Consider the following 12,117-nt stretch of genomic DNA (forward strand, 5'->3'; position numbering starts at 1 on the left):
GAATTTCTAGGCAGACAGAAGCTGTAACTGTCATACTATGCAGCTAAGAACTTCTTTTGTTCTTTTTTAGTTTAGTTTTGTTTTTTTTTTTTTAAGATTGATTTAGGGGCGCCTGGGTGGCTCAGTGGGTTAAGCCTCTGCCTTTGGCTCAGGTCATGATCTCAGGGTCCTGGATCGAGCCCTGCCGGGAAGCCCTGCGCACTGCTGAGCAGGGAGCCTGCTTCACCTCCTCTACCCACGCCCCACGTCTGCCTCTCTGCCTACATGTGATCTCTGTCAGATACATAAACAAAATTGTTTTTTTTAAAGATCAATTTATTTATGAGAGAGAGCGTGCATCTGCCCACTGTTGTACATGCGGGGTTGCGGGGAGCAGCAGAGAGAGTGAGAGAACCCCCCAAGTCGACCCAACTCAGGGCTCCATCCCAGGACCCCAAGATCACAAGCTGAAGCAAAATCAAGAGTGGGACAGAGACCCACTGATTGAGCCACCCATGTGCCCCTGTGCCACTAAGGATTTCTGTTTGATTTACCTTTGCCTGCTCAAGAAAGCTCCCATGTTCACGTATCTTTCTGAGTCTCTTGGAGTCTCTATTAAGTTAGACCTTTTGAAAGCAGACACGGTACCCAGAATACTTTTTTTATTGCCCACTGTGCTGTATATGTATCGGGAGCTCAATTTATTGCAGGCCCTTTGGCATTTTTACTACACTATTCCTGTATTTCTGGGCTAGTCACCTGCAGTTTTGCCTGCAGTAGGCTATACTTCTTAACTTCAGGTTGTGTTTAAAATTGGAGAGCCTCATGTTCTGAAAAGATGGTGAGGGCATGACCACACAGAGGGGCTGCCACCCCTAGCTAATCAGGGAACATGTACGTATTTTTCATGCCAACAGGGCTAGGTATAGTTTGGTTAACGGAGCTATCCACAGGAAATTCCTGAAGAAGCATTATTTAACCTCAACAAAGTAAGTCTTTTGTCTCCTGATAGTATTGTAACCTTTTTTTATTTTTAAAGATTTTATTTATTTATTTGACAGACAGAGATCACAAGTAGGCAGACAGGCAGGCAGAGAGGGAGAGGAGAAAGCAGGCTCCCTGCAGAGCAGAGAACCCGATGCGGTACTGGATCCCAGGACCCTGAGATCATGACCTGAGCCAAAGGCAGCGGCTTAACCCACTGAGCCACCCAGGCGCCCTGTAACCTTTTTTCAAATGGGAATATAATGTAATCTGACCTCCTTTTGTATATTCTTGTAAGAAATATTCTGGGATGTGATTTAGAAATGAAGATGGAAGAGATAGTTGGTAAGTTTATAAGACTTGAAATCAAAAGACCTGATATGAGTCTTACTGGCTGTAACTTTGGATAAGTTGGGTTTTTTTTTTTTTCTTGACAATTTTATTAATGGAAAGGACAAAATGGCTTTTGTCTGTTTACTTCTGAGAGATGTGAGATAGTGTTTACTTCGGGTAAGAATGTCAACTGAGCTTTGATTTTCTAATCTGTGAAATGAGGGAGCCTCTTCTAGCTCTCAAGTTCTAGATTTTTTTTCTTTTTTTGTTTAGAACAACTGAGAAGAGTTTTTAGGAATGTGTTTCCTTTTGCACAGTGCTCATCTTATGAAATTTTTTTTTCCTCCTTAACCAGGCAGTTGCAGTGGTGCAAAATGGCTGACCTCAGTCTTGCAGATGCATTAACAGAGCCACCTCCAGAAATTGAGGAAGAGATAAAACGGGACTTTATTGCCACGCTGGAGGCAGAGGCCTTTGATGATGTTGTGGGAGAAACTGTTGGAAAAACAGACTATATTCCTCTTCTGGATGTTGATGAGAAAACCGGGAATTCAGAATCAAAGAAGAAATCATGCTCAGATACTAGCCAGGTTGAAGGTAAGTAGTTAAGCCAAGCTGCTGAGAAAGCAGATTAGGGATTATGCTTTGGGTCATAATCTTAAAAACTTTGAGTAAACTGAATTGAGTTCTTTAGCATAAGCTAGTCACTTTCTCCTTGGTTTCTAACAGAAATTCAGAAAAAGATGTAGGTTCATTACCCTTTAGTTGAGTGTGTGTTCATGAAACTGTAGATAACTTTTAATCTAAAGGTTCTTCTATAAAGTCTCAACTCTTATATAATCTGCCTAATTTCCTAAATTAAACTATCTGCTCTGCCTTTACTTTGACAGTAGTTTTGTAACAAGTCAGATATGTAAAATTCTATGTTTACATCAAGACTGAATTTGGAATGGAATCAGGTACCACTTTTTGTCTTTGGGAGTAATTCTAGGTCAAGATTAAGCCATGGATTAAATCTTTAAAAAAGAGGTTTACTGCTTTTACATGTTGCTGGATCGCATTTGCTACTATGTGGTTGAGGATTTTTGCATTTATGTTTATATGGGATATTGGTCTATAGTTTTCTTGTGATGCCTTTGATTTTAGAATTGAGGTCATGCAGCATCATAAAATGAATTGGGAAATGTTCCCTCCTGTTCTGTTTTCTGACATAGTTTGTGTAGAATTGATGTTTCCTTCTTTAATGTTGGATAAACTTGGTCACAGAACCCATCTGGGCCTGGAATTTTCTTGGTCAGGTTTTTTTATTAGGAATTCAGTTTCTTTAAGAGATGTAGAACTATTCAGGTTATCTATTTCGTCTTAAGTAAGATTTGGTAGTTTTTATCTTTCAGGAATTGGCACATTTCCTCTAAGTTGTCAGTTGGATGGAGATAAAATTGAACTCTTACCTGATTCTTTTAATGTCAGTAGGATCTATTTTATGCCCCTCTTTCATTATTATATTGGTAATTTGTGTCTCTTTTTTCTTGATGAGTCTGCATAGAGGTTTATTGATTACTGATTTTTTTTTTAAAGATTTTATTTATTTATTTGACAGAAATCACAAGTAGATGGAGAGGCAGGCAGAGAGAGAGAGAGAGGGAAGCAGGCTCCCTGCCGAGCAGAGAGCCCGATGCGGGACTCGATCCCAGGACCCTGAGATCATGACCTGAGCTGAAGGCAGTGGCTTAACCCACTGAGCCACCCAGGCGCCCCTCGATTACTGATGTTTTTAAAGACCCAGCTTTTGGTTTCATAGATTTTTTCCCCCCCTGTTTTTCCATTTTCAATTTCTGCTCATATTTAATATTTCCTTCCTGCTGCCTGCTTTGAGTTGATTTGCTTATTTTCTGGTTTTTATAAGGTGGCAGCTCAGGTCATTGATTTGAAACATTTCTTCTTTTCATAATTGACACAAAATATTATATTAGTTTAAGGCATACAACATAATGACTTCCTATTTTGTGTCTTGTTAGATAACCACCACAATATGTCTAATTAACATTTTCACCACACATAATTACAAATTTTTTAATTTATTTGACACAGATCACAAGTAGGAAGAGAGGCAGGCAGAGAGAGAGGGGGAAGCAGGCTCCCCGCCAAGCAGAGAGCCCAGTGCAGGGCTCCATCCCAGGACCCTGAGATCATGACCTGAGCCGAAGGCAGAGGCTTAACCCACTGAGCCACCCAAGCACCCCTGAGCCATGGTTATTATTATTTTTTTAAAGATTTTATTTATTTATTTGACATAGAGAGAGATCACAAGTAGACAGAGAGACAGGCAGAGAGAGAGAGAGGAGGAGGCAGGCTCCCTGCTGAGCAGAGAGCCCGATGTGGGGCTTGATCCTAGGACCCCGAGATCACGACCCGAGCTGAAGGCAGAGGCTTTAACCCACTGAGCCACCCAGGCGCCCCATGAGTCATGGTTATTGAGAAATATGTTAGTTTCTCAATATTTGGAGATTTTCCAGATATCTTTCTATAATTGATTTTTAGTTGAATTCTTTTGTGGTCAGAAGACATCCTTTGAAATTTCAGTTCATTTTAGCTTGTCATATTTTTTTTTTTTTAATATTTTATTTATTAATTTGACAGAGAGAAATCACAAGTAGATGGAGAGGCAGCCAGAGAGAGAGAGAGAGAGGGAAGCAGGCTCCCTGCCGAGCAGAGAGCCCGATGCGGGACTCGATCCCAGGACCCTGAGATCATGACCTGAGCCGAAGGCAGCGGCTTAACCCACTGAGCCACCCAGGTGCCCAAGCTTGTCATATTTTGTTTTATGGTCTAGAATACAGCCTGTCATGGGCAGTGTTTTTTTTTTTTTTTTGTTAAAGATTTTATTTTATTTATTTGACAGAGATCACAGGTAGGCAGAGAGGCTGGCAGAGAGGGGGAAGCAGACTCCCCACTGAGCAGAGAGCCCAATGCGGGGCTCCATCCCAGGACCCTGAGATCATGACCTGAGCCAAAGGCAGAGGTTTAACCCACTGAGCCACCCAGGAGCCCCCATGGGCAGTGTTCTGTGCGTATTGGAAGTAACATGACGGGGTTTACAAGTAGATATAAAGTCGACTTTATATCTACTTGTAAAGGTTTCTCAGAGGGAGAGACACTGAGGTCTCCACAGAATTTTGTGGATTTGTTTTTTTCTCTTCTCTATTCTGCCACTTTTAATTTCCTGTATTTTGAAGATAATGTTCTCAGGTGCACAGAAGAGTGTAGTTGACATAGAGGGTCATCATAGTTTCAGGTGTATGATACAGTGATTCAGCAATTCCATGTATTACTCAGTGCCCATCAGGGTAAGTGTACTCTTAATCCCCTTCACCCATGATTGTTACCTCTTCATGAATCGACCTTGTTACTGTTATGTTGTAGCTCAGTATTGTTTGTTCTGAAGTCTCCTTTTTGTCCTATTAATACAGCTGCTGGAGCTTCTTTTGTTTAGTGTTGACATGGTGTATCTGTCCATATCCTTTTACTTTCAGTGCATTTCTTTATTAATATTTAATAAAGTGGGTTTCTTGTAGACACAATATAGATGGGTCTTGTTTTTCTGACCAGTCCAGACCTCTTTTTTCACTGGTATTTTAGACTATAATTAATGTGATTATTCATATGATTGGATTTAAATCTGTCATTTTGCTAGTTGCTTTCTATTTCTTCCATCTCTTCTTTATTGTCTTTCTTTCTCTATCTGCTTTTTGATTAATTCAGTATTTTTATGTTTTTGTTTTTAACTTCAGTATTGGCTTATTATGTATATTTCTTTAAAAATTTGTTTTATAGAGGGTGTCTGGGTGGCTCAGTGGGTTAAAGCCTCTGCCTTCGGCTCAGGTCATGATCTCAGGGTCCTGGGATCAAGCCCCGCATTGGGCTCTCTGCTCAGCAGGGAGCCTGCTTCCTCCTCTCTCTCTCTGCCTGCTTCTCTGCCTACTTGTAATCTCTGTCAAATAAATAAATAAAATCTTTAAAAAAAAATAAAAAAATAAAATTTGTTTTACATTTGGGACACCTGGGTGGCTTAGTCAGTTGGGCGTCTGACTCTTGGTTTCCACTTGGGTCTTGATCTCAGGGTCATGGGATCAGGCCAGCATGGGGCTCCGCACTTGGCATGGAGTTTGCTTGGGATTCTCTCCCTCCCTGACTCCCTCCCTTTTTGCCCATTCTCTTGCTCCCCTTTCTCTCTCTCTCTAAAAAAATGAATAAAATCTTTAAATTAAAATTATTTTATATTTGGCTTTTTGTTTACAGTGTGTATCATTTATTTTTTTCTACTTTGCCTTCCAGTAATATTGTACAACTTCATGTATAGTGTAAGAGTCCATGCAAAACAGTAAATGTCCAATTCCTCTCATTTTTTGTCTTACTGTCATATACCTAATTTTATATATGTTAGTAACCTACATTGTTATCTTTTCATTTTAGATTATCAGTTACATTTTAGTTTAAAAAATTTGGGAAATAATGTCTAACAGTCACTCTAATTTTTACCATCTTGGGCACTCTTTATTTCTGTGTGTGGACTGAGATTTCTGTCTAGTACCATATTCCTAATGTCTGAAAGAATTCTTTTAACATTTCTTTTTTCTTTTTTTAAGATTTAATTTATTTATTTGTGAGAGAGAGAGAGAGTGAGAGAGCAAGCACAGGCAGGCAGAATGGCAGGCAGAGGCAGAGGGAGAAGCAGACTTCCCCGCCAAGCGAGGAGCCCAAGGTGGGACTCTATCCCAAGATGCCGGGATCATGACCTGAGCCGAAGGCAGCTGCTTAACCAACTGAGCCACCCAGGCGTCCCTCTTCTAACATTTCTTATAACACAGGTGTTTTAGCAGTGAATTATTTCAGCTTTGGTTTATGAAAAACTAGCATTCAGTTTTGAAAGATACCTTTCCAAGTTGTATATTCTTTGTGACTTTTTTCTTTCATTTAGGAAAGTTAGTGTTCCCACGTGGATAGTTTATGATGAGAAGTCTGTTATAATCTTTTTTTTTTTTTAAGATTTTATTTAATAATTTGAGAGAGAGAACATGAGGAGGATGAGGGGCGAAAGGAGAAGCAGATTCTCCCCTGAGCAGGGAGTCCAACATGGGGCTTGGTCCCAGGACCCCAGGATCATGAACTGAGCCAAAGGCAGACGCTCAACTGGCTGAGCCACCAAGTGCCCCCAGTCTGTTGTAATCTTGATCTTTGTTCCTTTTCCCCCCTCTGGCCGCCTTCAGAATTTTATCTTTATCTTAGGTTTTTGGCAGTTGGAATATGGAATATGGTATGTTTAGGTAGAATCTTGGTATTTGTCCTGCTTGGGGCTCTCTGAGCTTGATCTGTGCTTTGATGTGGTTTGTGAAGTTTGGAAATTTTTGGATTGTTATCTTTTAAAGTATTTCTTTGCCTTATTCTTTCCCTTTCCTTCTGGGATTCCATGAAAGTTTCATTAGATTTTTGGGTATTGCCTCATAGCTCTTGGATGCTCTTTTCTTTTTTTTTTCTCCCTCCTCCTTTGTTCTGTTTCGTTTGGGTTCTTTCTTTTGACCTGTTTTCAAGTTCTCTGATTTTTCTTCCCCCCTGGTTCTGTTGAATCTAATGTGGAGCCCTCAGTGGCTCTTGAGTATCTTTTCTGGTTTTAATCTCTAGCATATCTGTTTGACTCTTTCTTAGTTTCTTCCGTTTCTCTGCTAAAGTTCCCCATCTGTTCATGCATATTTTGATCTTTTCCACTATAGACTTTAACAGTATTCATAATTACTTTAAAACTCTTGTCTGCTACATTTGAATATCTGGGTTATTTTCTCAGTTTGATCGTTTTGTCTCTTGATAGTGGGTTTTTAATTTTTGTTTTTTGGCACTTTTTATGTGTCTCTTAATTCTTGAGTGAATGCTGGACTTCACATGTAAAACAGTAGTGACTGAGATAAAATATTTATGCCTGGAAGTGGGCATGTCTTTTTTTTTTTTTTTTTTTTTCACTAGGTAGTTAATATCAAGGGTTGAGTCCATTTAGGCTAGGTTTGAGTTTTGTTGTTACTGTGATTGTCCTTAGTGCAGTACTGGCTTCGGATTCCTCTCTTCCTTGTGCTTAGAGTGGGGAGTGTGGTACTGAAAGGTTTCTCTGAATGTTCTTGTGCCACTCTTAGCTTTTGGTCTCCCTGTACACCTGTGCCCTTGAAGGGTGGAGACGTGCTAGCCCCTCCCTTATCAAGAAGTGCTAGCCTGGGAAGTTTTGTTATCTGTGGTTTTTGGTCCTGGTTTAGGCTTCATCTTGTGCATGGTTGGAGTCTGTCTCAGTAATACCCCTCTTATAATAGGAGGGTCTTCTAATGGTGTCCTGCAGGATCCTGGGTTGGATTTACCGCTCCTCCCCTAGGGTAAGAGGATATTTTCTTAACTCTTTCTCCAGCTGCAGTGGGTGTTTCCCCAGGCCCTGGGGCTGATGGTTTGACACCCCTTCCCCTGGCAGCTCAGCTTTTATTTGTATAGGGTAGAAGGGCTGCACACCTTTCCTCTAGTGGTGGCTCTCTCCCAAGTCTGCAAAAGGAAACTTTCCCACTCTGCTTGTAGTCTTGTGAGCATCTGGTAAATCTTTGCAGTGAGTATGAATTCCCCTTGTGTCTGTGGATGCCAGGGACCCTGTACTCTCATGCAACCCTTCACTTAGCTTTTAGCCTATCATTAAACTCTTTAGTTGAATTCTCCTTCCTGCTGGTGTTACACCCGTGTCTCTCCCTCACATGCTCTGACGCAGGACAGCCAGTGCTTACCTCCCTGTCTCCTGGAGGGTGTGTCTTGCTTTGGATTTCGTTTTCTGTTTTCCTTTAGCAATGCTTCCACCACCTGGGACTCAGCTTCAGTGGGTGAGGATAATGCTGTGGCAGCAAATTTTCTTGTGCTTCATCTTGGGTGACTTGACCTGTGTACCATTAACTTAACCCCAGAGGAGGAAAGTGTTTTTAGAAACTATTTTGCTTATAAGAAATAGTAAATTTCTCTCAATATTTTTAATATGTGAACAGCCTATAATTAAATACTATAATTAAAAGTTCCTTAACTCAGGGAGATTACTCTTGAATTGGTAACAGTGGTTACTCCAGGAAATAGCAGCTGGCTGGAGTGTAGGGGTGAGAGGGAGCCTTATTTTTACCATATATCCCTTTGGATCAGTTGGGTTTTGTACACATGCATTTACTAATTGACCTGTTCAAAAAGAACAATATAAAATTTATAATTAGACTAGAACTAAATTTTAAGTTTCTGATTTTTTTCATACAACCTTGTTTGTGGGTTTGTTTAAGAATAAGCGGGGGAAAAAGAGGCGGCTGGAGACATTGCAGAAGAAAGGAAAAGGATTTCTTTGGTCTTGCAGAGATCTGGGGCAGTGAGTGAGCTCTCAGTGAATGGGGGCTTCCCTGCTGTGAGTCTGATTTTTATAGATTATCAGACTGATGGGCTTTGCCCAAATGATAGGTTTCATGTTTGTGTTTTGCTTGGAGAATATTCTAAATAAGGTGTTTTTTTCTTCTGAATACTTCTTCAGAAGTGATGGAAGGGCCCTAGACTTCATTATTTTCATGTTTTACTGTATATCCAGCTTTAAGTTTGATTTTGTTACTGGATGAGATTTAGTAAATTATTAGTGGAGCTCTGGATGTGATTTTGCAGCAGGCTCACGCAGGCCGGCCAGTGGAAATGGATCAACCACTTCCCTGCATCTAGCATGGAAAGGGCAGTTGTATGGGTTACATGTAACTGAACTCTTAGAATAGTGGTGTTTCTCTTTGAATTCTCACATGCCCACCCTAATTGCCCTCAACTTAAAAATGAGGGGTAGACAAGCAGGCTGCCTTTAGGACACTTAACACAGAGTAGGAAAAGTTGCTCCCTACTTTTCCTGTACAATTCCTGCTCCAGACCTGGAAATAGTGATTTCTCAAACCTTGTTGCTACTGGGTTTGTCATTGTTTTTAGGCCTTTTTTGTGGGTATGCTATACTCTTTTCCATTTTACCCCCCCCCTTTTTTAAAAGATTTTATTTATTTATTTGTCAGAGAGAGAGAGCGAGCACAGGCAGACAGAGTGGCAGGCAGAGTCAGAGGGAGAAGCAGGCTCCCTGCGGAGAAAGGAGCCCGATATGGGACTCGATCTCAGGACGCTGGGAGCATGACCTGAGCCGAAGGCAGCTGCCCAACCAACTGAGCCACCCAGGCACCCCCATAAAACATCTAAATAGCCAAATACCTGGAAATAAAACTGGTGTCATACTACTTGAAATGCCTGTCACCTTGGGAAACAGTTCTCAAAATACTTTTTCGTATGTATGTATTGATTTTTTTTCTTCTTCGGAAATGTTATCTACCTAATCATTGTTCATGGTTAGCTCTATATGACTTTATTTTCTAGTCCAGGGAGACAAAAGACAGCTTTCTTTTATACGTAAATAACAAACAATAATGCTTTTGTGACTTCTGTTCATTCGGAACATCGTCATAGATGTTTGAGCATCTAGCATTTTGTTGATTCTTAGACACAAATAGTTGGACAAATCTGTGATCAAGTCACTTAATTTTTCTGAACTCTGTGCTTAGATAGTTCTCCTTGTGGGAGTGGGAGAATACCCTCTCCCTAGCATTCCAGGATGTTCACGGCTAATAACTTGTTTCTGTAAAATGTATTAACATAGGACAGTGGTTCTCCCAGTGTGGTCCTTGGACCAGCAGGATCCTTTCACTTGGGCCCACATGGACTCAGAAACTCTGGGTATGGATCTCAGAAGTCTATGTTTTAACAAGCTCTTGCAGGTGACTTTGATGCACCCAAGATGAGAAACATTGATCCAGGAGAAAGGGCTGAAATAAGTGCTAGAAAGGTTTATAACTAGATACTGCAGGTTCCTCTTGCTCAGCTGCTGCGCTATCACAGATCATCGCAGCCAACTTTATTGGCCACCAGAGGGCAGTGTTGGAACAGGCCTGACTTCTGCAGTGGAAGGTGCCCTTGCACTGAGATCATGCTGAATTCCCCCCCATTTTGCCCAATGGGGCAAATGACTCACTGTGGCTGTTTTCCTCACAGCCCTTTCAGCTTCTTGCTACTGACCTCTGCCAGACTGGTTTGCTAGCTCTGGGACTCGGAAATCACCTGTGAAAGAAGAGATTAAACAAAACAGTGAATTCTAATATTTTTTTCTCTCAGAGCATGATTAGTTGTGGTTTTTTCCAGTGCTATAGGTGTTTAGCTGAGAAAGTTTTTCATTTCATGAAATGGGCGTCCCTCTAGGGGAATTAGAGAAAGAAGGGAATATAGTATCTTTTGAATTAGGACTTACCCAGTAATGTACCATGGGCCTCTTTCCTACTTTACAGCCTAATTATTGGGGCCCCTGGGTGGTGCAGTCGGTTGAGCATTTGACTTTTGGTTTCCGCTCAGGTCGTGATGTCAGGGTGGTGAGCCTGTGTTCCGTGTTCAGCACAGTCTGCTCGAGACTGTATCTCCCTCTGCCTGTCCTCTTTTTTCTCTCTCTCTCTCAAATAAATAAATCTTAAAAAAAAAAAACAAAAAAAAAAAAACCAAGAACTTAAAAATAAAACCTGTTGTTTTTATGTTATAATGTTTTATTTGTTTTGGATTTTTTGTTTTAATTCTCTCCTGGTTTGGCTTTTATTTTATTCTGGCAAGTTGCTTATTTCTTAGACTCATAATTATTACTTAGTCTAGTAATTTCACTTAAGCTAGATTTTTTTATAGAAGGCAAAAGTAAATCAATTTCATTATTCTCTCGAGTTTACTTTAAAGATTTTTTTTTTTACAGAGATCACAAGTAGGCAAAGAGGCAGGCAGACACAGAGAGAGAGAGAGAGAGTGCATGAGAGAGGAGGAAGCAGGCGCACCGCTGAGCAGAGAGCCTGATGTGGGGCTCAATCCCAGGACCCCGGGATCATGATCTGAGCCGTAGGCAAAGGCTTTAACACACTGAGCCACCCAGGCACCCCCAAAGTTTACTTCAAAGTTTAGTGATCAGTCTCCAGTTAATCTGTAGTTGGTCTGCAGATTGATCAGTCTCGAGCTGATGTATCTGTAGTTAATAACAACAAGAGTAAGAATAGTTGTTAACGTTTTCTTAACACTATGATTGGCACGGTATTGCCTGCAGTATTATTAGTCCTCATGATAACCATGGGCGGTAGATATTATCCCATTTTCCAGGAGAGGCTGTTAAGGATTAGAAAGCACAAGGGAGTTGCATTTGATCATTTGGTTAATAGTGACAGACCACAACTGTACCCAGGTCTCTCGATTTTATTATTTATTTATTTATTTTTAAAGATTTTATTTATTTATTTGACAGAGACAGAGATCACATGTAGGCAGAGAGGCAGGCAGAGAGAGAGAGAGGAGGAAGCACGCTCCCTGCTGAGCAGAGAACCCAATGCAGAGCTCTATCTCAGGACCCTGGGATCATGATCTTAGCTGAACGAGGGCAGAGGCTTTAACCCACTGAGCCACCCAGGCGCCCGAAGATTTTTATTTATTTATTTGACAGAGAAAGAAATTCCAAGTAGGCAGAGAGGCAGGCAGAGAGAGAGAGGGAAGTAGGCTCCCTGCTGAGCAGAGAGCCTGATGTGGAGTTCGATCCCAGGACCCTGAGATCATGACCTGCGCCGAAGGCAGAGGCTTAAACCTCTGAGCCACCCAGGCGCCCCCTTTTTTTTTTTTTTTTTTTTTAAAGATTTTGTTTGTTTATTTATTTGACAGAGAGAGAGAGATCACAATAGGCAGAGAGGC

General features: G+C 41.0%; 1 protein-coding gene across 17 annotated transcripts in view; it reads left to right on the top strand.

Moving 5' to 3' along the window:
* MAP4 (microtubule associated protein 4) overlaps positions 1-12,117 on the top strand; it is a 196,743-nt gene that overhangs the window by 69,474 nt on the left and 115,152 nt on the right. For all 17 annotated transcript variants that reach the window (XM_045080502.1, XM_045080496.1, XM_045080491.1 and 14 more), the window contains exon 2: positions 1,652-1,893. In XM_045080502.1, the coding sequence (XP_044936437.1) occupies positions 1,671-1,893 (223 nt within the window). In that variant the 5' untranslated portion in view covers positions 1,652-1,670. The remainder of the gene's footprint in view (positions 1-1,651; positions 1,894-12,117) is intronic.

The sequence above is a fragment of the Mustela putorius genome, unplaced genomic scaffold (genome assembly GCF_011764305.1).
Source record: "Mustela putorius furo isolate JIRA1106 unplaced genomic scaffold, ASM1176430v1.1 tig00000095_pilon_pilon_pilon, whole genome shotgun sequence".
NCBI lineage: Eukaryota > Metazoa > Chordata > Mammalia > Carnivora > Mustelidae > Mustela > Mustela putorius.